The sequence below is a fragment of the Symphalangus syndactylus genome, chromosome 1 (assembly GCF_028878055.3).
Source record: "Symphalangus syndactylus isolate Jambi chromosome 1, NHGRI_mSymSyn1-v2.1_pri, whole genome shotgun sequence".
Classification (NCBI taxonomy): Eukaryota; Metazoa; Chordata; class Mammalia; order Primates; family Hylobatidae; genus Symphalangus; species Symphalangus syndactylus.
This window is the reverse complement of record NC_072423.2, coordinates 74,717,549-74,741,657: the sequence shown is the minus strand read 5'-3', so window position 1 is coordinate 74,741,657 and position 24,109 is coordinate 74,717,549. Positions and strand designations below refer to the sequence as shown.

Sequence of the window (24,109 nt, the reverse complement as noted above, 5' to 3'; positions counted from 1 at the left end):
AGGGCAGCATTGTCCAGCTGCAAGGAAACTCAGCCCCACTCTCCACCCTTCTTGAACCTGGGACTCGAGACTGGGCTGGATAAGGTGGGGGCAGGGCCGCCTGCTGTGACCAGCGTCCGTGGAAACTTGCAGCTGGTGAGGCCTTGATGTGGTGGAGCCAGTCCGGGAGGTGCAGGCGAGGGGCAGAGTTGCCTGCATGGTGCAGGAAGCTTTTGGCTCAAACAGGCGTGTGGACCAGGGACTCAGGCAATCCCACTCTGCCTGGTCCCTCCTTGCTTACCACAAACCCCACAGAAGGGGAAAAATGATATGACAAGGAAGGCTCAGGGAAATACCTACGACCAACTCCTGGGGGTCTTCCCCAACAAGTTGAACTGAAAAATTGGGGAAGGAGGTAAGATCTCTGAAGGGTCCTGAAACACGCTGGAGGTTATACGTGCTTATCTGCATCCCCTCATGCGGGCAGAAGGTCCCCACAGAGCCCTCAAATCACCTTGATTTCTGGAAACCTTCAACCTCACACCATTCCCCTCTGTCCACCGTCCACTACAAATCTATCATAGAACAATTCTCCTCCGTCTCCATGAACCTAAACCCAGGTCAGTTAAAGCAGCAAGATCCTATGACATACTCTAACAAGTGTCAATTTTTAAATTACCTGAGGACTGATAAAATGTCCAAAACGTCTTCTCGTTCCTTAAAGAAAAAAGCTGTCAGCATGACAGCATGCTGTTATTTCTACTTAACAACCACACATGCACTATGAGGCCTGCCACCAAGACTAAAGCAGGGGTGAAAGAAAGACTGTCCTGGAAGCCATGGGAGAGTGTGTATTAAATGAAGGAGTCAGACGTCTTCCGTGAGGTCGAGGCAGCTGGAGCAGGGCCCGCTGCACCTGCCAGGTGTTGTGTGCAGGAGAGGGGCGGCCTGAGGGAAGCTGAGCTCGGCCTGTTCTGAGTAAGGGAAGCCACTCCTTCTCATAAGATGGGGAATCACAGCTTCAGCTCAGGCAGCGGGAGGCTGGATGCCCATCTTATCTTGTAACCGTAGACTTCTTAAAACTATGCCAGGAGTCTAGTGGAGGCGGGGGGTCAAGGCCGAGTCTAAACTGAAGGATATCATTTCTGGTTTCAAGAGATCACTGGATAGCCCCAGGAATGTGGTATGAAAGTAGCTGGTCAAGTCCAACTTTCCATATGACACACGATTCCTGTTGCAGGCAGAGGGCAGGCACGGCCAGGAGGGAAGACACCCAGGGGCCCACCACCATCACCACCAGCGGGAAAGGCCTTGTCAAGCAACAGAAATATATCGCTCTCTGTATATATTCTTTGGCTTGCAAGTCAGCCGTCCAGCCAGCACCCTGAGCGGGTGACTGCCTGCGTGCCTACCTTGCGCCGGGGCGCCAGCTTCCTTTGGGTTTTGGTTGCGGGCCTGCAGTTCCCAGGGCGCTCCATTCCACCATTCTGCTGAACAGAAACTCCTTCCTCAATAATCCCACCGGCTGGGCGGGCGGCTCAACGCATCCCAGGTACCAGGGTTTCTGACATGTGCCCAAGGAGCAGCAGCTCCTGTTCTTGGCCTGTTTTACCCACAGGGCGAATGCAACTCCATGCTGTTCATTTCACAATGGGGCAGAATTTCCCCTTTTAAGGAAAAGATCTTCCCTGGGCAAGAGCCAGTCAATTGAAAACACCCTCAGCCCAGAAGAGTATAAGCACCCAGCAATGGGATGGCAGACTTTAATTTCCCTGTTATTAATGGATTCCAAAGTGAGACTGGGAGGTTGGGGAGGGTGGAAGGGAACAGTTGAGCTTTCTGCTGCTGCAGGGTCCTGCCCCTCCTTGAATGATGCCCTGGGGATCAGTGAGTTTGGAGAATGGAGAAACCCAGGGGATCCTTAAGAGGGGAATTCACAGGGACACGGCTGCAGGAGGTCGGTGGAGGTTGCTGAGCTCGTAGTTACCCCGACTCATTGTGTCTCTCTAATTACTACTTGCTCTCAGAGTGCAGTGAGCTGATATCCCAATACACCTTTGTTCTCTCCACCACCTAATGCTAGCAACAATTTAAAAACAGAATCCAGTAAAACAGCTTTACAGAAAAGCTAAGAAAGTTTTGAAGAATACATACTGTGCATCTAGAAAGGGCTGAGAATATTTTACCTTCAATTAGGACCACTTAAGATATTGTTCAGCTTGTGCATTTAAAAGACAACAACAACAACATTCAAAACAATGTCTTATGAATGACTCGACACCACAGTGGCTGTTTTATTTCACTGTGTGGATGACTTAGAAGGTCAAAACACTTTTTACCATTTATAAGTATTGTCAGGCCCCCAAACTACACTTAATTCTGTTTCACACAAAGCCAGTTCTTTTTCCTGAAGAAATCACCAGCTTGTCAGCCTGAGGGAGAAATAAGAGGGAGGAGCTGTGGGTTTGCAAAGAAAATGTTCACACTGTGGAGGTTAGGAATGAGTCCACGTGTTTGGGCAGGTAATGTTTCTTTGAATGTTTTAAAGGCAAAGCTAACACTTATTGAAAAAAATTCAAAATGAGTTGACTTCACTTATAGGAGATGTAATATTAGAATGAAAACCTCTGCTTACCTGGTTAAAGGTTTTCTTCTCCTTGTACATTTCCCGAGTGCTTCTTCTTTTTAGGGAACTCTGAAATAGATCCAAGCGACATTCTGTGACCATGGGCTCACACGTGACAGCCAGCATTAGCGAACATCGTCCCCATGGGTGGGGACACACACACTGAACGGAGGCTGTTTCCTACCAGAACCAAGAAACAACTTAGCATCAATGTGTAAATGCAGTTGGAGAAGTCAGATGAGGTCTTTGAATCTTAAGATTCTTAAAATCCTAATTACTGTATTTGGGGTATTCCTTAAGTGTTCAGTTTAATGAAAAAGGAGAGTGGCTGGGATAACTTTAACAGTGCAGAGAAGGCAAGAAGAAGAGGAGAAAGGCAGGAAGTTTGGGAAACAGATAACTCATATTTCTGGAGCTGGTTCACTTTCCAAATCATGTTTTGTTTGGGCTAATATGAGAATTAATTGGTGTTTCCTGGCCAGGTGCAGTGGCTCATGCCTATAATTCCAATGCTTTGGGATGCCAAGGCGGGAGGATCACTTGGGGCCAGGAGTTTGAGACCAGCCTGAACAACATAGTAATAAGACCTTGTCTCCACAAAAAAGAATTTTGTTGTTGTTTTTTATTTTATTTTTTTTGAGATGGAGTCTCACTACTCTGTTGCCCAGGCTAGAGTGCAGTGGCGTGATCTCGGCTCACTGTAAGCTCCGCCTCCTGGGTTCACGCCATTTTCTTGCCTCAGCCTCCCGAGTAGCTGGGACTACAGGCACCCGCCACCACGCCCGGCTAATTTTTTTGTATTTTTGGTAGAGACGGGGTTTCACCGTGTTAGCCAGGATGGTCTCAATCTCCTGACGTCATGATCCACCTGCCTCGGCCTCCCAAAGTGCTGTGATTGCAGGCGTGAGCCACCGTGCCCAGCCACACAAAAAATAATTTTTAAAAATTTAGCTGAGTGTGGAGTCATGTGCCTGTAGTCTCAGCTACTAGGGCGACTGAGGCAGGAAGATTGTTTGAGTCCAGGAGTTCGAGGCTGCAATGAGCTATGATCAGGCCTATAGCCCTGTACTTTAAGCCTGGGCAACAGGGCAAGACCTTGTCTCAAAAATAAATAAATAAATAAATAAATAACTAGTGTTTCCTGAGTGGCCAGATAAAAAGTGGTGTGAAGGAAGAGAAGGGCGGCCCTTGTTTACAGAGAAAACCTAACTAGGTTGTGAAATTCTCAGGAAACCCACTCCGATTCATGGCTAAACCTCCATCTTAAAGATCTTGCAAAGCTCATAACTTATTCCTATGTGAAATGAAGGCCTTTGCTGTGTCCTTCAGTGCCTGGGAGCCCTGCCTAGTTTTACATTATAGACTCCAGGCAAGAAATTGCAAATACATCTGAAAATACAAACAGGAGTATGAGTAAAGGGGCCTAGAGGTGTCTGCAACTGACTAACTGGGAGATATGCCAGCTCCTGCAAAGGGAAAGTGTGAAGGCAGAAAGAAATGAGGAGTGAGAAGCGTCCTAGAGGAATATGAAGGGATTTGTAGCCTCTTAATCTGCAAAGATTAAGTTAATCCTGAGGAAAGCTAGAAGGAAGCAGGTGGGGAAGCAGAGCTCTGCCGGCCCCAGACCTATCAAGGCAAGCCTGCAAAAGGAAAGAGACTGTCCCCAACGCCCACCTCCCTCCCCTCTGCAGCTCCGCCTCAGGGTCCAAGGCCTCATCTGAGGTCTGCTCAGAGCCCTGACTCCCTCGGCTTTATTCCTGGTTGCCCACCTTGTATAAGAGGCTCTATGCAAGTCAGTTACATCTCAGTTAGAACTTAAGTTCATTAACTCAGCACTGTTCACATTTTAAGTGCCTCAATCTCAGAATGCCAGCCCTTGCCATTTATGGGAAGAATCCTAGGTTAAGAAACAGTTAAAATTCTAGCTGCCCCTGAGCCTCTAGGAGGCTGGAGACCCAGAAAATATAAAATAGATAATTGAGAGAAGGCCCTCAGGGCAGAGGGCTGAAGAGGGTCATAGAATCATCATGGAGCAGGGGCAGCAGGCTCCCTGACTAACGAAGGTGGAAGGAATCCCAGCTGTAGAAGGCTTTATTTCCTTTAGTCTTTTTGGTAAAGTGGGTCACACTACAAAGAGAACCAGTATCCTCTAACAGGTAAAGGTAAACCTGTCTTGAGGACAGCTTGAGTTTCTCCACCCTTAATAAGGAAGTTCCCCAAGATTTCTACCTTCATGCTTCAGTTAAGAAGTTTCTTTTGTTTTGTTTTGTTTTGTTCTGAGACGGAATCTTACTCTGTCACCCAGGCTGGAGTGCAGTGGTGCAATCTCGGCTCACTGCAACCTCCACCTCCCCGGTTCAAGCGATTCTCCTGCCTCAGCCTCCCAAGTAGCTAGGATTACAGGTGTGCACCACCATGCACAGCTAATTTTTGGGTTTTGTTTTTGTTTTTTTAGTACAGACGAGGTTTCACCATGTTGGCCGGGCTGGTCTCGAACTCCTGACCTCAGGTGATCCACCTGCCTCAGCCTCCTAAAGCGCTGGGATTACAGGCATGAGCCACCGTGCCCAGCCAGAAGTTTCTTTTATTTGAATGAGCTGAGTGAGATAAATCCTGATGAATCAGCAGGCTCTCTCCCAAGCTTTAACCTAAGGGACTTAATTCCAGGGCTGTAATAGCAATCAGGGCCCGCAGTGAGGGCAGAGCCTGCTGTCCCTGGCTTTCATCACATTCTCCCAATGTACGCACTGAAAGAAAACTAAAAGAAGTAAAATGAAAGCTAGAACTGGAGACAAAATCTACGCAGAATCATGGGCTGCTGCATTTGAGGCTGGTGGCTGGAGCACATTCTGGGTGGGAGCCCTTGGATGGACTCTTCTAGCCACCCCTACCCCATGTGTCCCTTCCCCTTGCTGATGGGCTGTCAACTGTAGCCCTGAGTCCTGCCATCCTTCTAGCAAATCACAGAACAGGCAGGGAGTCATGGGACACTCCTCCTCCATTCACAGACTCCATTCACAGTGGCAACTAGAATGAAAAACACTGCAAGGGTTAAAGTTTTAAAGTTAACCAGATGCCTGCAATCCCAGTACTTTGGGAGGCCAAAGTGGGCAGATTACTTGAGGTCAGGAGTTTGAGATTGGCCTGGCCAACATGGTGAAACTCTGTCTCTACTAAAAATACAAAAATTAGCTGGGCATCGTGGCTTACGCCTGTAATCCCAGCTACTCGGGAGACAAAGAGAGGAGAATGGCTTGAACCTGGGAGGTGGAGGTTGCAGTGAGCTGAGATCACACCATTGCACTCCAGCCTGGGCAACAGAGTAAGGAGAAGGAAAGAAAGGAAACAAAGAAGAAAAGAAAGAAAGACCGGAAATTTGCAGAACCTGTACGAAAGAAACCATAGAACATTGAAGATCAACATAAAATAATGCTTAGTGCTGCCTAGGGGGAAGACCTTGTAATAAAGACGCCATGTTTCTTCCAAACCATTCTGTAAGCATGATGTCATTTTAACCAAATTCCTTGGCCGGGCACGGTGGCTCATGCTTGTAATCCCAGCACTTTGGGAGGCCAAGGCGGGCGGATCATGAGGTCAGGAGATCCAGACCACGGTGAAACCCCGTCTCTACTAAAAATACAAAAAAAATTAGCCGGGCGTGGTGGCGGGCGCCTGTAGTCCCAGCTACTCAGAGAGTCTGAGGCAGGAGAATGGCGTGAACCCGGGAGGCAGAGCTTGCAGTGAGCCGAGATTGCGCCACTGCACTCCAGCCTGGGTGACAGAGCAAGACTCCGTCTCGAAAAAAAAAAAAAAAAAACCAAATTCCTTAAAAAAAAAAAATATATATATACATACACACACACACACACACACACACACACACATACACACATATTCAAAAAGAGTGTGTGTATGTGTTTGTGAGCGTGGTAAGAATGGACAAAGTAATTCAAAAACTCATCAAGAACAAAAGTTGGCGAACCATGGCCCTCAGGACAAATCAACCCACAGCCTGTTTTGTAAACAAACTTTAATTAGAGTACAGCCTCATTTATCACAGTCTGTGGCTGCTCGGCACTGCAAGGGCAGAGTAGAGTAGTGACAAACTGTTAGGGCCTGCAAAGCCTCAAACTACTTTGCTGACCCCAATTTAGAAAAATAAATTGGTGAAAATTGCCAAGAACACTTTGAAAAGGAAAATGATAGTATTTGTGCTATTAGATATAAAAATTCAATACAATGGTTCGGTGCTGGTATAAGATAGACAGATTAATGAAACTACACAGAAGGCTCAGAAGTAGATTAAAGAATGAGATTTTAATAATCGATACAGGTCATATTTTGAACTAGTGAGGAAAGGATGAACTATTTGGTATGTGTTGGTGAAACAACTAAACACATTGTGAGATCAAAAAAGGTGAGACACACACTATACAGAGATAAATCTTAGATGAATTAAAATTTTAGATGCAAAAAAATCATAAAGGAATGAGAAAAAAAGGTGAATTGATGTGTGTTCTTTATAAACACAGAAACAAAAGCAGAAACATCCAGAGAAAAGATTGATAGATTGGTAAGATTTTTCACTTTTAAAAAGAATACATCAAAAGAAACCACTTATAGTATTAAAAGGCAAATGACAAACTGGAAAAAAGATTTTTCTAACACATGACAGACAAAAGAGTAGTATCTTGCAAGCAACAGAAAACGTATCTTAATAAAATAAACAAACGGCCAATAAACACAATTACTGACAATTAAAACAAGATTTTTTTTCACTTAGAGATTTATAGACTCAAAAAAGTAGGGCACTCAGTGTTAGCATGAACCCAGGGAGATGGGCACTTCTCTGCAGATGAAGGGGCCTGAGAAATCCGCAGCATGGGGGGGGATGTAGGGGGATGGTGGTGCAACTTGGCCTTACAAAGGCATAGGTTGAGAGGTGTAATTCCACCTCTGGGAACATATCCTAAGGACAAGAGACATGCACCAAGATTTGTAAATGAGAATACTCCTCACAGTACCTTCTGTCATCGTGAGTGAGTACTATGGAGGTATTACAATTTTTTCCTTTTATTTTATTGTATATATTTAAGATACACAAGATGTTTTGATATGCTCATCTCAGAATACACATAGTGAAATGATTGCTACAGTTAGGCAAATCAACATAACCATCATCTCATACAGCTACCTTTCTTTCTTATTATTTTTGTGGTTAGCATCCTTAAAAGCTATGCTCTTGACAAATCACCAGTACACAATACAATAGGACTCATTATAGTCCTCATGTTGTATACTAGATTTCTAGATACAGTCATGCTTTTGAAGACTATTTAAGGATATAGGAAATGCTCATAATACACTATAAAGAAAATACAGGTTACAGACAGCATATATTTAGTGATCTCAAAATGCTTAAAATATATTTATATTTAATATATAACATATATTAAATACTAATATATAACACATATATATAACATAATATATAACATATATATATAAGGAAAGTGGCCTGGAGCAGTATACCCCCAAATGTTAATGGTGGTCATGTTCAGGTGACAGAATTATTAGTGATTTTCATTTTCTTTTTTTTGTGGCTTTTCATAAATGATCTACAGTAAGTACTATTTCCTTTAAAATGGAAAAAAAAAGGTCAGGAAAATAAAACTTGTATTTTAAAGATGTCAGAGAAAAGAGACTATCACAGATCTCCTATGTGGGATTGCAATGACAATTCAACGGAAGTTATTCACCAATTTCTTGTGTCTCTTCCCATAAGCTGATATTGTTTTCATCAGCTTGGTCCTTCGAATATAGCCTATGCATATGCGGTTGCTTAAAAAGACCAGGAAGCCCCCTGAGGGTTGGGGAAACTGGCCAGGTACCCCACTGCATTACACATCTCCAGGCATATGGTCCCCTGGCCAAATGCCAAGCAGTCATGAGGAACAATCACCGTGCCTCCAGCACAGAGCCGCGCAGGCTCCTCAATGGCCACCTGCCAGGGTCTTGTCCAGTGTAGCGTGCTAGATGCCACCGGACCCTGGGTGAAGTGACCACGGGTTTAGGACAATTTGTGTGCACATTAGTCATGCCCAGTTTATTCCTCTGGATGCCTCAGAGATCCAATGGAGAGTCTCTTCCAAGGAACAACAAAGGGAACAGGTAAATGCAGACTATTAAGTAACATGAACCCCCCAGTGCGGGCTTTGCCTGGTGACTAATTCTACTCCCTCGTTTTAGCCTGATCAATTGCCAGCAAATCAATTGCATATTCCTACTGAAAAGAAAAAAAAATTAAGTTTGTGAATCCAAATTGAATCCATCTAAGGCTGATGCTTTGCTGAGTATTGAAAATGATTAAATAAAATATGAAGTTAGGCAATTATTTGGACTTTCATGTCCATTCCTAATGCTTCCTATTTTAAGTTGGCCAATTTCTTCCACACAATTTCAGAAAAATTAATACGCTCTCAATTGCTAAAGTGTGTCAGAGACAGACTTGGAAAGTCTAAATTTTTTAAAAATTTAGATTGGTAATAAAAGGAGACAAATAAAAATTAGGATGCTGTAAATTATAAGTCAGTATGGGAATGAGGATGTAGATGCAGACTGATTACAGATTCTTATTATTCAGAAACTTTGTAGGTTTTTTGGGGGTAGTTTATAGCACACACAGGTATAAAACCAGATTAAGGAAATGAAGGTGCAGAGGTCTTCTTCTCCCTTTTAGAAGGAAGTTATTAAGATTCCTTTACTCATATTAAATCGGTCATGGGAGCTCATGCCTGTAATCCCAGCACTTTGGGAGGCTGAGGTAGGGGGATCATTTGAGGCCAGGAGTTCAAGAGTAGCCTGAGCAACATTGCAAGACCCCATCTCTATCATATAAAATAATTTTAAAAAAAGATTATTTTACCCATATTAAAGTTGTCATTTAAGTGCCAGAAAATGTGAAGGATGTGTATTAATTAGCCTCTCGTTCAGCTAGAAGCACTACGTCCTGGCTGGAAGATGCCTCCTCCCCCTTCCTCCTCTTCACTCATCCCTTTATTTTATTTGTTTTTATTCTAAATATTATGCCATAAGAAGTATTATTTATTTATTTATTTATGTTTTCACCTATCCCTTTAATAGTTCCGGGGAGCCTGCTTCCTTTCACACCATGGAGCTGCTTGCTTCACCTTGCACTGGAATTACACAGCAGGACCCAATAAACACAAATCCCCTTCTCAGATACAGTGGAAAACCCTCCTTAGCAATAATGCAAAGGAAACCCTTTCTCCTAGTCCTTTTTAAGAGCACAGTGGGCCGGGCGCGGTGGCTCACGCTTGTAATCCCAGCACTTTGGGAGGCCGAGGCGGGCGGATCACGAGGTCAGGAGATCGAGATCACAGTGAAACCCCGTCTCTACTAAAAATACAAAAAAAAAAAAATTAGCCGGGCATGGTGGCGGGCGCCTGTAGTCCCAGCTACTCGGAGAGGCTGAGGCAGGAGAATGGCGTGAACCCGGGAGGTGGAGCTTGCAGTGAGCCGAGACTGCGCCACTGCACTCCAGCCTGGGCAACAGAGCAAGACTCCGTCTCAAAAAAAAAAAAAAAAAAAAGAGCACAGTGATCTTAATGATATTAACAACTACTATATGTGTCGGGCACTCACTCATGCCAGGCACAATGCTAAACTTTCTTTACACATCTGTTATGGACTAAATGTTTGTGTCTCCCAAAATTGCTATGTGGAAGCCCTAATTCTCAACGTGCTGGTATTAGGAAGTGAGGCCTCTGGGACATAACTAGGTTCCGATGAGGTCATGAAGGTGGAACCCCCCATAATGGGATTAGCATCCTTATAAGACGAGGAAGAGGCACCAGAGCTTCCTCTCTCTGCCACGGGAGGATTCATCGAGAAGGCAGCTTTCTGCAAGCCAGAAAGAAGGTCCTCACCAGAACCCAACCCGGCCTTGGACTCTGCGGCCTCCAGAACTGTGAGAAATAAATGTTCTTTAAGCTCCCAGCCTGTGATATTTTGTTACAGCAGCCCAAGCTGACTAAGACAATATCTAATCTAATTCAATCCTGACAAGAGTCTGAGGAGGCATATGTTATTCCCACTGGGTAACAGACAAGAAAACTAAAACACAGCCAAAAGTTGGGTAATGTTTCAAGATCCCCTAAACTTGGAGATGGGCCACCAACCTGGGCCCAACCCTAAGCCTACATTCAAGGTCACAGCCCTCAGACCCTCAGAGCTACCTTCCAGGACTCTCATAGCCCAATCGCCCATATTTGGGCTGTTTTCTGGTTTCTTAGCCCCAAATTGCCAATTTTTCTCATCCAAAAAATCTTTGCCTTTCTTTAGCAAAAGAGCACAAAGGACTATTATAGGAATGGTTACAAGTTGCTACATTCGCAGGTGCCGCATGGCTATGAAATAATATTTGTTGGCACTGATGATTTCTCAAAGGATCTGAGGCTGCAGACAGCAGAATTCCTTATTTGGAAAAGTAAGACAGAAAACTATTATTAGAGGACAAATGTTATAAGTAAATGAGGGAAAGAAGAGGAAAATTACATTGAGACACTTTGGCTAAAGAAGAGTGGGGCCATGAGCCAAAGCATGGTTCAGGATTCCCAGCATCCAAGTCAAAGAGTTTGGGAAGGCCCCAAAGGCAACAGCCTGGCCAGTGAGTGGAAGGTCAGGGTCACCAGGCCACCTGGGATGGACACAGATGCCCAGCACACCCCCTAGCAAATGCCACTTTCTCCTGGAGGAAGAACACTGCACACACAAACTTGGGAACATGACATACATTTGCTTTGCAATATGAGCTGGCTGGCTCATTTTAACCTTTGTGATATGTACCTTGAAGCCTAGTTTTTGGAAAAAACTAGGTATGTTTTGGCTAAAACATACTATCACATAGTACTCTGAACCAAACACTGCAAAATAAACTAAACCAAAGGTAATAAAGTAAAACTGTAAATTATAATTACAATGCAAAGAAAAATTGTAACTGATGGCCATGACAAAACCATAATGATGACTGCACCAAAAACAAAGTATCCTTCCCCCAAACTGCAAGAATCCCAACTCTGTGCACATCCATGCAGGCACTTAGCAATACCATGGAGCATAGTAGGAAATACGGAATCAGAATCCTACATTTGAGAAACCCCTACGGGTGGGCCCTTGGGCATTTATAAAAGTTGAAAGTCTGTAGAAACATATGACATTTGCCTGTCAGACTGAATATAAGGCTGTGTATTTTAGAAAATAATCTGTTCCTGGCCAGGCACACTGGCTCATGCCTGTATTCCCCACACTTTGGGAGGCCAAGGAAGGTGGATCACCTGAGGTCAGGAGCTCGAGACCAGCCAGGCCAACATGGTGAAACCCCATCTCTACTACAATACAAAAATTAGCTGGGCCCACGTGCTGATGCACACCTGTAATCCCAGCTACTCGGGAGGCTGAGGCAGGAGAATTGCTTGAACCTGGGAGGTGGAGGTTGCAGTGAGCCAAGATTGTGCCACTGCACTCCAGCCTGGGTGACACAGCGAGACACCATCTCAAAAAAAAAAAAGAAAAAGAAAATAATCTGTTCCCACCTCTGCCACTGGTGTAATGGAAGGAAATCTACCAGTCCATCATGTTTCATGAAATAAAGCAAGAGAGTTAAGAACTACTTTGAAAACAAAACAAAGCTGAAAAATCAAACAAATAAATGATATATTAAAATGTTGCCCTCTTTTCAGAGAAAACCCATCATCAGTTTTTCAGATGCATGTAATGTGAAAAAATATTTAACTGTCAAAGAGCACATAGGAAAGTTTTGAGTTACTCCTGATACTATTTTATATTAATCTGCCAACATACCCTACAGACCCTCTGATTTGACTTTAAGTATCGTTCTAATTATAGAGTACACCATTACAGTAGTAAAACTTTGTATATACAGTTGTCAAAACTCAGTGAATGTGAACTAAGATCTGTGCATTTCTGTCCACATGAGTTTACTCAAAAAAGATAAACAAAAATTTAGCTCTAGTTAACAACATGTATTTTGGAGAAAGTGAATAGGCATCTACAATTTATTTTCAAATGCACCAAAAAATAAGATGGGTGAATGAATAAAAAGATGGGTAGACAGACATGTGATAAACCAAGTATAGTACAACGTTAACATATAGTGTGAATGGCGGGGATAACAGGTGTGTTCACTACAAAACTCTTTTTGCTATCTGTTTGAAAATTTTCATAATAAAATGTTGGGAAGAAAGAAATCAGGCACGTAAATTTTCATTTGCACTAAAAGTAAATATAATATTGTGTAGCCATTAAAAATCGTGATTACTAAAAAATTTTAATGACAGAAAATTTTTCATAAAACATTCACCTTTTAAATGTAGGATTAAAAATATATACTTAATATCATCTCAACAAGATTAAGTATTTTTGTCTTGGAAATATTTGAAAGCAAATACACTAAAAATGCTAACAGGTCTTATCAATGGGGAATAGAATTATGGATGACTTTATGTTTTTGTTTATAGATTTTTTTCCATTCCCCCAAATAGTCAAGATTAATATTATTTTTTTCAAATCAGAAAGGTTCTTATTTTTTAAGGACAATGGAATTGACCTAGTGTAATGCAAACATCCCACACCTCCATTAAACCTCTGCTCCGCCTCACCTAGAAATGATGGACAAGACTGATGGACCCTGGGCACTCAAGACAGATAGAAATGAACAGGAGATTAAACTGCAGGATTAACCCCCAGGCAGGATTAGCTCTGTGCCACTGGGGATCATCAAATACATCTTTGTGCAGAGGACAAAGTAGGGCTTAATGTATATTTGAGGACAATAAATGAAACTCTGAAACCCTAATTGCCTTCCCAGGCTGAAGGCTTCCTATCCAAGAGACTCTCCCACTAGGGAGGCCTAATAACACCCTGTCCGAGTTACTGACCCATATCTGCCTAGGATCCTTGTTATATGGAGCCACTGCTTGGTTCCATAAATCATCTACTAAACTGTGCTGAAATATCAAAAGCATCACTGGCTAGCATTACTGCACAAAAGCTATTGATGCCCCTTGGGCAAATCTTCAGCAATTCTCATCTCCAAGCACTGGCACCTTGGATCCCTAGCTCTAAGCCCCAGGGCACAAAACTTTAAGTGATTTAAGAGGAGGGGGTAACTTTCTGCTCCATGTCTCATGATTCTTCAGGAGCAAAAACCCTCCCTCCTCCATCAGCCTCTGCCACTGTCCTGGAAACTACAGATGATTTAATTAGGCAAGAGCAGTAAAAGCTGCAGGGAGAGGCACAGGATGCAACCTGCTCCTACAACAGGACAAACCCCTGGAGGCTAGAGAGCTGCTCTGACGCTGCGGAAGGGGCTGGCCAGCTCTGGTCTTTGAGGTGGGTCAGCCAGTGAAGGCTGGGAATGAACAAGCTTCCCCTAAAAGGCAACCTGGAAACAGAAGAAAATCATCAAAGAACAATACCCAGCCCTTGGACTAAGGACAGACATAGAGCAGAACAGAGGGAGGGATGTCCCAGCTGCACCTGCCCACCCTCAGCTCTGTCCTGCCCAGCCCTCTCCCAGGAAGGAGGCTGGGCCAGGGCTACAGCTGGGAGCAGGCATTCGGCAGAAAAATAAAACAGCCATGGTTTCATGTGACGAAAACCAAAGAAGTCAGTTTGATTATCTCTGGTGCTGTCTGGAATGAACACACAGGCTAAGAAGGTTAACACCCCCAACTGTGAATATCTCTGCTAGTATATTATATTTATGAGACACAACATTGCATACAGTGTTGAAAAGCAGGATCAGTTGCCAGAGCTGGTGTTTTCACTGCAGCCTTTCAACAGCTAAAGCCATCATCTGCAAGTCCCCACTGGGGCGCCCCAGGCCCCAGCCTCTGATGCAGACCAGGGCACAGAGCCTACAGAGTGTCCCTGCAGCAGCCACCGCAGAGACAGCTGCTCTTTTCTGCCAGAGCTCCCGACAACTCATGCTTCACCTGGGTGGGAGCTCAGTGGATCAGCTCACAGAACAGGCGCCACATGGAGGATGATGGAGGAGGCCTCATGAGGCATCATTCTTTGGCACGCCCCTGCTGAAATGCAGTCCTGGAGTGCTCATTAACCACGCCTTTCTTGTGTGCAGCATCCGCTGCATGGTTTTAAAAACACATCAATCTCATGTTTTGTCTTCTAAATGACACCGATCTATGACCAGCTTCACATCTGAGAAAATCCAGATGTTGTTGGATCTTTATCTGCAAGCTATAAAAATCCGGAAGACCTCCTGTGGGTACATAAGGGCGAATGTGTGCATTATTCAGACTTGTGGCAGCATTGTGTCGGGATGGCTCCTCCTGGGGCTGTCTAGATCCATTTGTGCAATCAGGCTGGACTCTAGTGGTTTCTGAGTGGACAGAAGGGAAGAGGCCCAGTCAGGGAGCTCTGTTGGCTGGAAGCTCTGCCTGCTTCCTTCTTTGATGTGGCTGCTCCCTGCTGGGACAGACCTCACATCTCCCAGAAGCCCGCATGACTACTTCTGTTCTATCACTGTTCCAGGGATGAAAGTACATGTCCCAGGTCCTTCTAATGCTTAGGTTCTCTAATTTTATTATTCAACAGAATCACTCCCACCCAAAAGAGAAGAGAGAAGCTTCCTTGGAGGAAGCATGGGAGGAGTGGCTTGCCCGAGTAGCTACAGCACCCTCCTGTTGGCACTTCCATCCCTCGTGTGGTTGGGTCCACTTCTTCCCGAGGACGAGCAGTGTGAGTCACTAACCCAGGAGAAAATGGAGGTGTGCGAAGGTTAAGTGACTTGCCCAAGGACTTGAGGGGAGGAGGCTCTCGCTCTAGGGTGCTCTGCTTGCCCATATCACAGCTGCCTCTGGCGCGCACACAACCAGGCCACCAACAGTGCAGAGACTTGGCGTGGAGGTACTTTTGCTCTTTCAATCAGTCGTCTGTTCAGCCAGTCATTTCTTGCCCCTTGGGTTCACTGGGGCAAAGCTTGAGTGTGTCTCTGGCATAGTTGCCCCAGCTTTCCATCTTCCTTCTACCTCCACCCTGCTCACAGGCTGCATCAACCTTCCTAGGGCACACAGGCCTGCAGCCATGACATCTATCCTGAGGTGCAAATGTGCTTCAAAAAACTAACTGGTGTTCAGAGAAGGAGCCACTTGGAGATCAAGCAGCAAATGGCCTGCAGGTAGGCGAAGGCCAGGGGAAGAACCTTCCTTCATCCCACCGGGTATCAACTCATTTGTTCTTCTTGCCACAAGTTCAAGCTTTGAGGCAGCCCCACGGTGCCCTAGTCACATACCCACATAGGCCACTATTTTGTTTTGACTCTTCTGGGCATTTTATTTCTTCTCTTTTTAACATTGGGAGTAACTGCACCTGTCAGTGCCTCTCAAAGTTAACTGTGTAATTTTAACTGGTTTTTAAAAGCCTCCATGATAGTGCCTTTAGAAAAACTCTGAAAATTCAAAGTATAGTTTGTTTTGCATTGGATAATGAACTTTACTCCAAAGTTGACCCAACATCCTTACAAAGTCTCAATTGTTCAGCAACCATGTGAAAGTGCCCAGGCTATGTGGGTAAAAGGGAAAGGTGAATTAAGGACATGGATGCTCACATCCAAATCCAGGCACATCCAGCCAGCCTGTGGTCTCAATTTCCTTATTTAAAAGTGGGGGGCGGGGGCAGGGGCCAGGCCCGGTGGCTCATGTCTGTAATCCCAGCACTTTGAGAGGCCGAGGCAGGTGGGTCACCCAAGGTTAAGAGTTCGAGACCAGCCTGGCCAACACGGTGAAACCCTGTCTCTACTAAAAATACAAAAAATTATCCGGGTGTGGTGGTGCACACCTGTAATCCCAGCTACTTGGGAGGCTGAGGCAGAAGAATCACTTGAACCCGGGAGGCAGAGGTTGCAGTGAGCCGAGATTGCACCACTGCACTTTGGCCTGGGCAACAAGAACGAAACTCCGTCTCAAAAAAAAAACACACACACACACAAAAGTGAGAATAATACCTTCCTTATATAAAGCATTCTTTTAAAGATCAAATGAAGTAATTTGCTTAACAAGTGATAACCATAAAAAGCAATATTGCCCTGCCAATTATGATTCTCTTCTTGTTTAATATTTTCAAGTGCTAATCACCCCTTCCTTTTTTTCAAAGTAGAGAAAAAGACCCACTATTAATCATTTTGGCTTTCTTCTCTCTCTAGGAGAAAAACCAATGTTTAGAAAACAGGCTTTTTCACTCTGCATGGAAAATGTGTGTTTGAAGTATGAACTTCTTCAACTGTGATTTCTATATATTCTACATATAGAACAGAATTTAGAACCCTAACTTCACAAGTATATAAAGTCTGAAATAAAAATCCCAATCTGTTAATTCATAGGAAAAATTTTAACAACAAAATTTGCTCCCACAGTAAGAGGGCATTATTTCTACCATTTCAGGGTGATAAGTGGGTCAGATTTTCCACAATGCAATTAAGTATGCCAAGAGCCCATGGCAAAAGTGATTTCACACACAATTTATAGGATGAGTCAAACCACCAGGAGAAAACCGATGATGTGTGTTCTCTCCCCTGCTATTAGGGCCTAATTAGCAAAGGACAGACACTCCTCTTTGGAACTGACAAGACTTTTTGTCAACATATTAAAATCAAATGAGCAATAAGGCTGAGAGAGACCGCTGAACCAAAGGATATGTAGAAGCGTGAAGCAAAGGAAAGGGAAATAAAAGGAAAAGAAGTTAGGAAACCTCTTCCATACAAGAGCTTTGGGTTTAGATGGAAATTGAGATGCTGATAGAGTGTGACACAAGCTGGGCTGGAGACTCTCTGCCTTGGTGGTGGCCTGAGCCAGATGCGCAGGCACGTGACATCTCTTCGGAAGTGAACTGGCATCCAATTGGAAAAAATGAGGAGAGACTTAGATTCTGTTCCGTGGTGGCTTTACAGCAGGTTGGACCCTGGGGTCTGGGCGGGCCCGTCAGGGAAGCCCCAGCCAGCCAGCCTCATTCCTGCCCCAGGATGGCCACTTCTACGGCTGTCCCTTTCTTAGACATCGTTTTCCTCCTCCTTGATTTCTAATCCCCTGGTAACTCCTGGTTTCAGTTCTGTTTTCTTGCACATAACTGAAGCCAGACAGAACAACTCAGCACGTCTTGTCACAGGCCTGCTTCCTCCAGACAGACATGGGACATGTTATCAATGAGGATGTTGAGCGGGCTTGGTTGTGAACTACCATTCTAGAGGGAGATGAATTTCTTTGTGCAGCTGGCAGGTCATTTCAGCCTGTAGACTATACAGAAAACTTTATAGAAGCTACCAAACAATAATTAAGAATGAAATTAACAAAGAGGAGAAAGAATAAACAGAAATGGAAACACAACTCAGCCCAGAAACAGCCACTGTGACAACAGATGGGTGCAGACACTGCTTCCCAAGCCTGAGCCGGGCACCACACTCGCCCCCTTCCCCCTGTGCTCTCACGCTCATCTCCTCTTTCCCGCCCTATCCCGCAGAGCCTCAGACCTCCTGCTTTTCCTGCCTCTCACCGAGAGGGGCTCCCCACTTGCTTCCTTCCTGCACACCCCGTGCTGCGCGTGCCGATGTCTTCTTGTACCTCCCTTTCAGCTATCAGCGTGATCGCTCCTGTTGCCACCCCTGTGGGGGTTCTGGCAGCGGCTCTGTCCTCAAGGGTGGAAGCCACGAAGTCACCATCGATTTCCGTCCTTCCTCACTCCACGTAGGAAACTGCCTTCTGTGGGACAGCATCTTTTCTATCCATTGTTCTCCATGGCCAAGGAAGACTCCATCATCCTGACTTTTCATTTGAGAGCCTCCTTAGTGGGGGTGTCCCCCAAGGGTTGCTGTCCTTAATCAATCCTGAACATTGAATAATGTTTGGGCTGAGAGCAGTCATGGTAGCTACTCTAGTTTAAATGTCCCAGCACACACTGCATGGCTGCTTCTCGGCTGATGCATGGGTTCTGTATTGTGCATATTCACAGGCAGGGGTGCAGCTTTACCGTGGACAGCACAGCAACATGCCAGGTGCCTGCCCTCATGACAGCAAGAGGATGCCATTCAGCGAGGTGTCCTTGAACCTTCTCTTGGAAAATCTCAGCTTACAAAAAGACACCTTTTAAGACACTAATTATCAGGGACTCAAACCTATACCTGAACACCAATAGTCACAGCAGCACAATTCACAATCACCAAACAGTGGAAATAACCCATGTGTTCATCAACACATGGATGGATAAACAGAACATGATCAGTATGTACCATGGAATTCTATTCAGACATAGAAAGGAATGAAATTCTGATACATGAAAAAACCTTGAAAACATTATGCTAAGTGAAATAAACCAGACAAAATATGAACAAATACTGTACGGCTCCACTTATATGAAGATATGGTTTGGCTGTGTCCCCGCCCAAATCTCATCTTAAATTCCCACATGTTGTGGGAGGGACCCAGAGGGAGGTAACTGAATCATGGGGGCAGGTCTTTCCTGTGCTGTTCTCGTGATAATGAGTAAGTCTCACGAGATGTGATGGTTTTATAAAGGGGAGTTTCCCTGCACAAGCTCTCTTCTCTTGTCTGCCGCCATGTAAGATGTGCCTTTCACCTTCCACCATGATTGTAAGGTCTCCCAGCCATGTGGCAACTGTAGGTCCATTAAAGCTGTTTCTTTTGTAAATTGTCCAGTCTTGTGTATGTCTTTATCAGCAGCACAAAAATGGACTAATACATATGAGATACCCAGAATAGACAAATTCATAGAGATAGAGAGAACAGAGGTCACCAGGGTGAAGGGCAGGAGGGGAGTGAGGGATTATTGTTTAACAGGTACGAGCTTCTGTCTGAGACGATGATGAAGTTCTTGAAATAGATAATGGTGATGTTGCCCAACACTGTGAATGTACTTAATGCCACCAAACTGGTGCTGTAAAGAGGTTAAAATGGTAACTTTTATGTTATGTATATTTATCACAATAAAAAATACTAATTACATCAAAAATTTTCAGTCATAAGCACCCCAAACAAAGATCTACATGTGGCTCAACCTGGCTTACATTTTGGGCATCACTGTGCAATCTGTGATTTATTGCACCTTCCATGTGAACAGCCCTATACATTCTCTTTCCTCTCCTTTTATGGCCAAGAAGCTAAGACAGGCGAGTACTGCCTTTAATCTGTAAAACACACATCCAGATGGACCCAGACTGTTTATAAATTTTGTGAGGGCAGCCTTTAAACAGTGACCAAAGCTTTAGCAGTTTTTTTCTCCAAAGACCTTACTTTTTAAAAAAATGATAACACACATTTAAAATTTTTATATTACTACATCTCTAAAGGCAGTTTCTTCTCTCTGGACATTTCAAGGCAGTATATTTTAATCAACATGCATGGTTTCTTCATAAGAAGTCATCATTTCTCAATCCTTAATTTATTTGTAGAAAAATATTTCTAAAATGAACCAGAAAATACAAGAGGGAGAAATTTTGATTTTCTAACGGAGTTGTAAAATCTTAAAATTTGTTGGAAATAATGGAGGAGTGCCTTCTACAGCAGCCTATCTTTGCTTTATGTAAATGCACACATACACACATGCAGACACACACACACATGGTTTCTTATGGAAATATGGGAAGAAAAAAGAAAGAAAGGAGTAAAGAAAGTTGGAAATAATGGAGGTAAGGAAAAAAGGAATGAAAAAAAGGAAAACAATGCAAGCATTACTTTCTATTCCTGATATAGCTCTAGCTGACCCTCTGTATTGACTGAGAAGTCAAAATCCTAACATTTGCTTCCCAGCAGGTGAGTGGGGCCACCCCGCTGAAATGACAACATGCCCCACAAGGCACTGTCCTAGAGAACATCAGAGGCGTTAGCAAACATGGCGCTTGCATCTGCGTCTAACAAGTTTAGACAGCCAACACTTTATATTTGAGATCCCGAATCCTAATACCACCAATATGAGGTGGGGACCCTTGTTCTCATTTCCTGTGTGAGGGAACAGGCTCAGAAGAAGTAACTTGCCCACCACACGGCCAGGATTTGAACCCATTCTCCTTCCCCACAGCCTGAGACCCTCCATAGCCTGGCACTGTGTCTCGGAGAAGGGACTTACAAGGAGGCAGGTTGGAATCACTGAAGGACTGTCCACCTCCTGCTGACCGCTCTCACATTCCAGATAGACATGAGGCGAGCCCATGTTCCAGAAGAAGGTACAACAAGGAATGTGCTGTGGCTTTAGGATTTTGGTGACTCCCAAAGGGGGCAAATAGGGGTCTAAGTGCTTCTCATACAGCTGGAGCCGCTTCTGACCTACTTTACAGCACGGCCCTGATGTGCTGTGGAGGAGCAGACCCACCCTCAGGACACCAAGGCCCCATGAGCATGAGCCCCTGGGGCCCCCTGGAGAAACCAGGAATCGCAAACCACGCCACCCTCCCTCGTCCAGGACGTGCACCTCTCACTGATGGGTGCCACCTCTATCCCGCTTCAAGCTCTGGGACCCCCCGCAGACCCAGATCTGGCATTTTCTAGATTACTGGTAGAAACAGGAAATCTATTATAATAACACATTGACATTTGTGGCCATCACACTTTTTTCTGGAAATTTATGCCAATTACATGCTTCTTTAAAAATCCTGGGCTTGGAAGGGCAACTCCCGTGTAATAACAGCCTCATTATGGCCTTAGGCTCTTTGAAAAGTTTTCTTCCCATAAGATTGTTTTTGGGTTGTGACAAATGAGAACCTCTCCAACTCTCCTGCTAGAAGGGTCTCAGAGTGCCCTTGGGAAAAAGCAGTCTCAAAATGATCTAAGCACAGAGGGAAAGGATTAAGGTTGTATATTCCTAGCTGTACAGAAGAAATCATAGTCAACTCTTCACCCTCAAAGAGTCAATGTTCCAGCAGTCTTTGAAATCAACAGGATTCTTTCCAAATTCCTTCTGAACTCAGCTCAGATACCAGCTAGTGACCAAGAATGAACAAAGTATTGAGCCCCAGGAAAGATGCTGAAAATACTTCACAATGTTGTTCTGCTTTGAGAAGAACAAGCATTTACTTTCAGACCCAAGTCATACAGATGATCTCTGCAGAGGGCATGCTTGGTGGCCTGTTAAGACATCAATAAGTTTAGAAGCATTCAGCGTCATCATGCATGTGATCTGCTACTTAAGTCTTTCCACACGAAGACTTTGCTCACAGGCAATTTTCTTCAAAGTGTGATCGCAAATGCAGAATTACAAACAGTAACAACATCCCCGTTTTCCTCCAAGATGCTCTCCACACCCCCTACTGTCCTCTTGTCCTTCTGCCCCTCTACTGTCACTATCTTGGACTGAAACTTCGGAGGAGGTGTTTCAACTGGATTTCATTAGCTCCAGTAAGTAGAGGGGGAAAGGGAGGAATTTTTTAGAGAAATCTGCAAGATAGGTATATTTGGTCCTCTCATCTCTATTTTGAATCTTGTCATCTGGTTTCCTGGGTATCAGCAGAATTTGCAACAGCAGTTTTGTTTCCTTGTGCCACCTATTATTGTCTAATCGCAAACTCCTGATAACCAAGAATTTACAATTACTGAAGTCCCCAGGCCCTTGGGAGATGAGAAAGCACCCAAATAAGGGATAAGCACAAACCTTTCTCACGAAAACTTCAGCACAAAGGAACACAGTCACACAATTTATGCAAGACCAGGCTATGTTAGATTTATCAAGTCCTGGAGCCTACCTAGAATCCTAAAGCAGAAGCACTATGCTTATGACAGGTGAGATTAATCAACCTGAAAGACTGTATCCTTTGCCTTTAATTACTCCAAATCCTATGGATGAAGGAAACGCCAGGTGAAGGACACTGCTGAAATCCATAGAAGAAAATGTGTGAAATTATTTCCACTTAGGAAACAAGGAGTGAGCCATGACTAGATGAGTGGAAAGATCTCCTGGTGGTACGTCTGGCATAACTCCTGAGGGATTAGAAGAGTGGGTGTGGCCGGGCACGGTGGCTCACGCCTGTAATCCCAGCATTTTGGGAGGCCGAGGCGGGCAGATCACCTAAGGTCAGGAGTTTGAGACCAGCCTGACCAACATGGAGAAACCCTGTCTCTACTAAAAATACAAAATTAGCCAGGCATGGTGGTGCATGTCTGTAATCCCAGATACTCGGAGGCTGAGACAGAAGAATCGCTTGAACCCGGGAGGTGGAGGTTGCCGTGAGCCGAGATTGCACCATTGCACTCTCCAGCCTGGGCAACAAGAGTGAAACTCTGTCTCAAAAAAAAAAAAAGAGTGGGTGCTACCCATCAACTTTGTCATTACTGAAAACATTTCACAAAGGAGCAGCTTGTGCTATTTCCTTTTATCTTTCTTGGATTAAAAAGCTGATAAGTCAGTCTTTAAAACCTTTTCCAGCCAAATCCAAGGTTCTAAAACCAAAGGAAGAAAAATTAGGTCAAAAGAACCATATATTTTATTGACAGCAATAACAATAAAAGACAATGATGGCATTTAACACTCATAGTAAAAACCTATTGCTTTCAAAGAACTGTGAAACTTTATCAGATCACCTTTATTAGATGACAATATTCCTGAAAAAAAATCTCAAAAATGCAAATGTGTCTCCAAACATGGCTTGGCATTTGCCATAGATGTGCCTCTGAAGGGGACACAGCCCTTGCACACACGCCCCCTTCCTGTTCTAGATCCCTGCCGGGGTCTCCTCACTGCTGTCAGTGACAGCAGATGCTCACACGTATGACAGGTCTCCCTGCTCCCCAGCCTCTTCTATTTTTGTTTTTAATCTGTATTTTCTATTAAAGGAAGAACCTTTTTGGAGGTGAATCACCTGTTACAAAGTCTGGGGGGTCTCCTTGGTTGCCGGGACACACATCTTTTATCCTACGGCGACTGCTCCTGATCTGGCAACCTCAGGAAAAGAGGTTTCCTATGTTTCCAGGGAAATGGAGCTTTCTCCTGTAGAAGCTAAAACTTAAAGCAAGAATTAAATACACAGAGTCAAGCATTATAGATGGCTGTGAAGTTCAAGACTCCTGGAAATTCTGAACCTGGGATGAAAACACCATGGCTGCCCACGGCATTCAGCAGTGGGAGAGCCAGCATTTCTCATTCCCAGGTACTCTTTCGGAAAAGGCACAGGTTGTCTCCTGCCTTCTTATATGAAATTGATAGAATGCAGGTCAACATCTTCCTTGTGTCTGGAGTCCCCTTACCAGTCTTTGGGGACCCTACCTTGTAGCTCTCTGGCTGACAATTCCACGGTGCTAATGCTGCTCACCTCACTCATCACTAGGGTGTCAGCAGTGCCCTTTGCTTTGCAAGTGTCAAATCCACTAGGGACTGGGGCCTTAGAAGACGATAGAAATCCAGCCACTAGAAGATGATAGAAATCCAGCTAACTTCACAGGGAAGGGC

At 44.4% G+C, this 24,109-nt stretch overlaps 1 protein-coding gene across 12 annotated transcripts in view; it reads right to left on the bottom strand.

The window, feature by feature from the left end:
- The window catches only part of MTCL1 (microtubule crosslinking factor 1), a 126,047-nt gene that overhangs the window by 51,627 nt on the left and 50,311 nt on the right, over positions 1-24,109 (bottom strand). For 6 of the 12 annotated variants that reach the window (XM_055238189.2, XM_055238143.2, XM_055238196.2 and 3 more), the window contains exons 4-5: positions 2,615-2,674; positions 1,392-1,469 (exon numbers count right to left, since the gene is read on the bottom strand). In XM_055238189.2, the coding sequence (XP_055094164.2) occupies positions 1,392-1,469; positions 2,615-2,674 (138 nt within the window). The remainder of the gene's footprint in view (positions 1-1,391; positions 1,470-2,614; positions 2,675-24,109) is intronic. The other 6 variants (XM_055238214.2, XM_055238223.2, XM_055238172.2 and 3 more) reach the window with 2 other exon arrangements.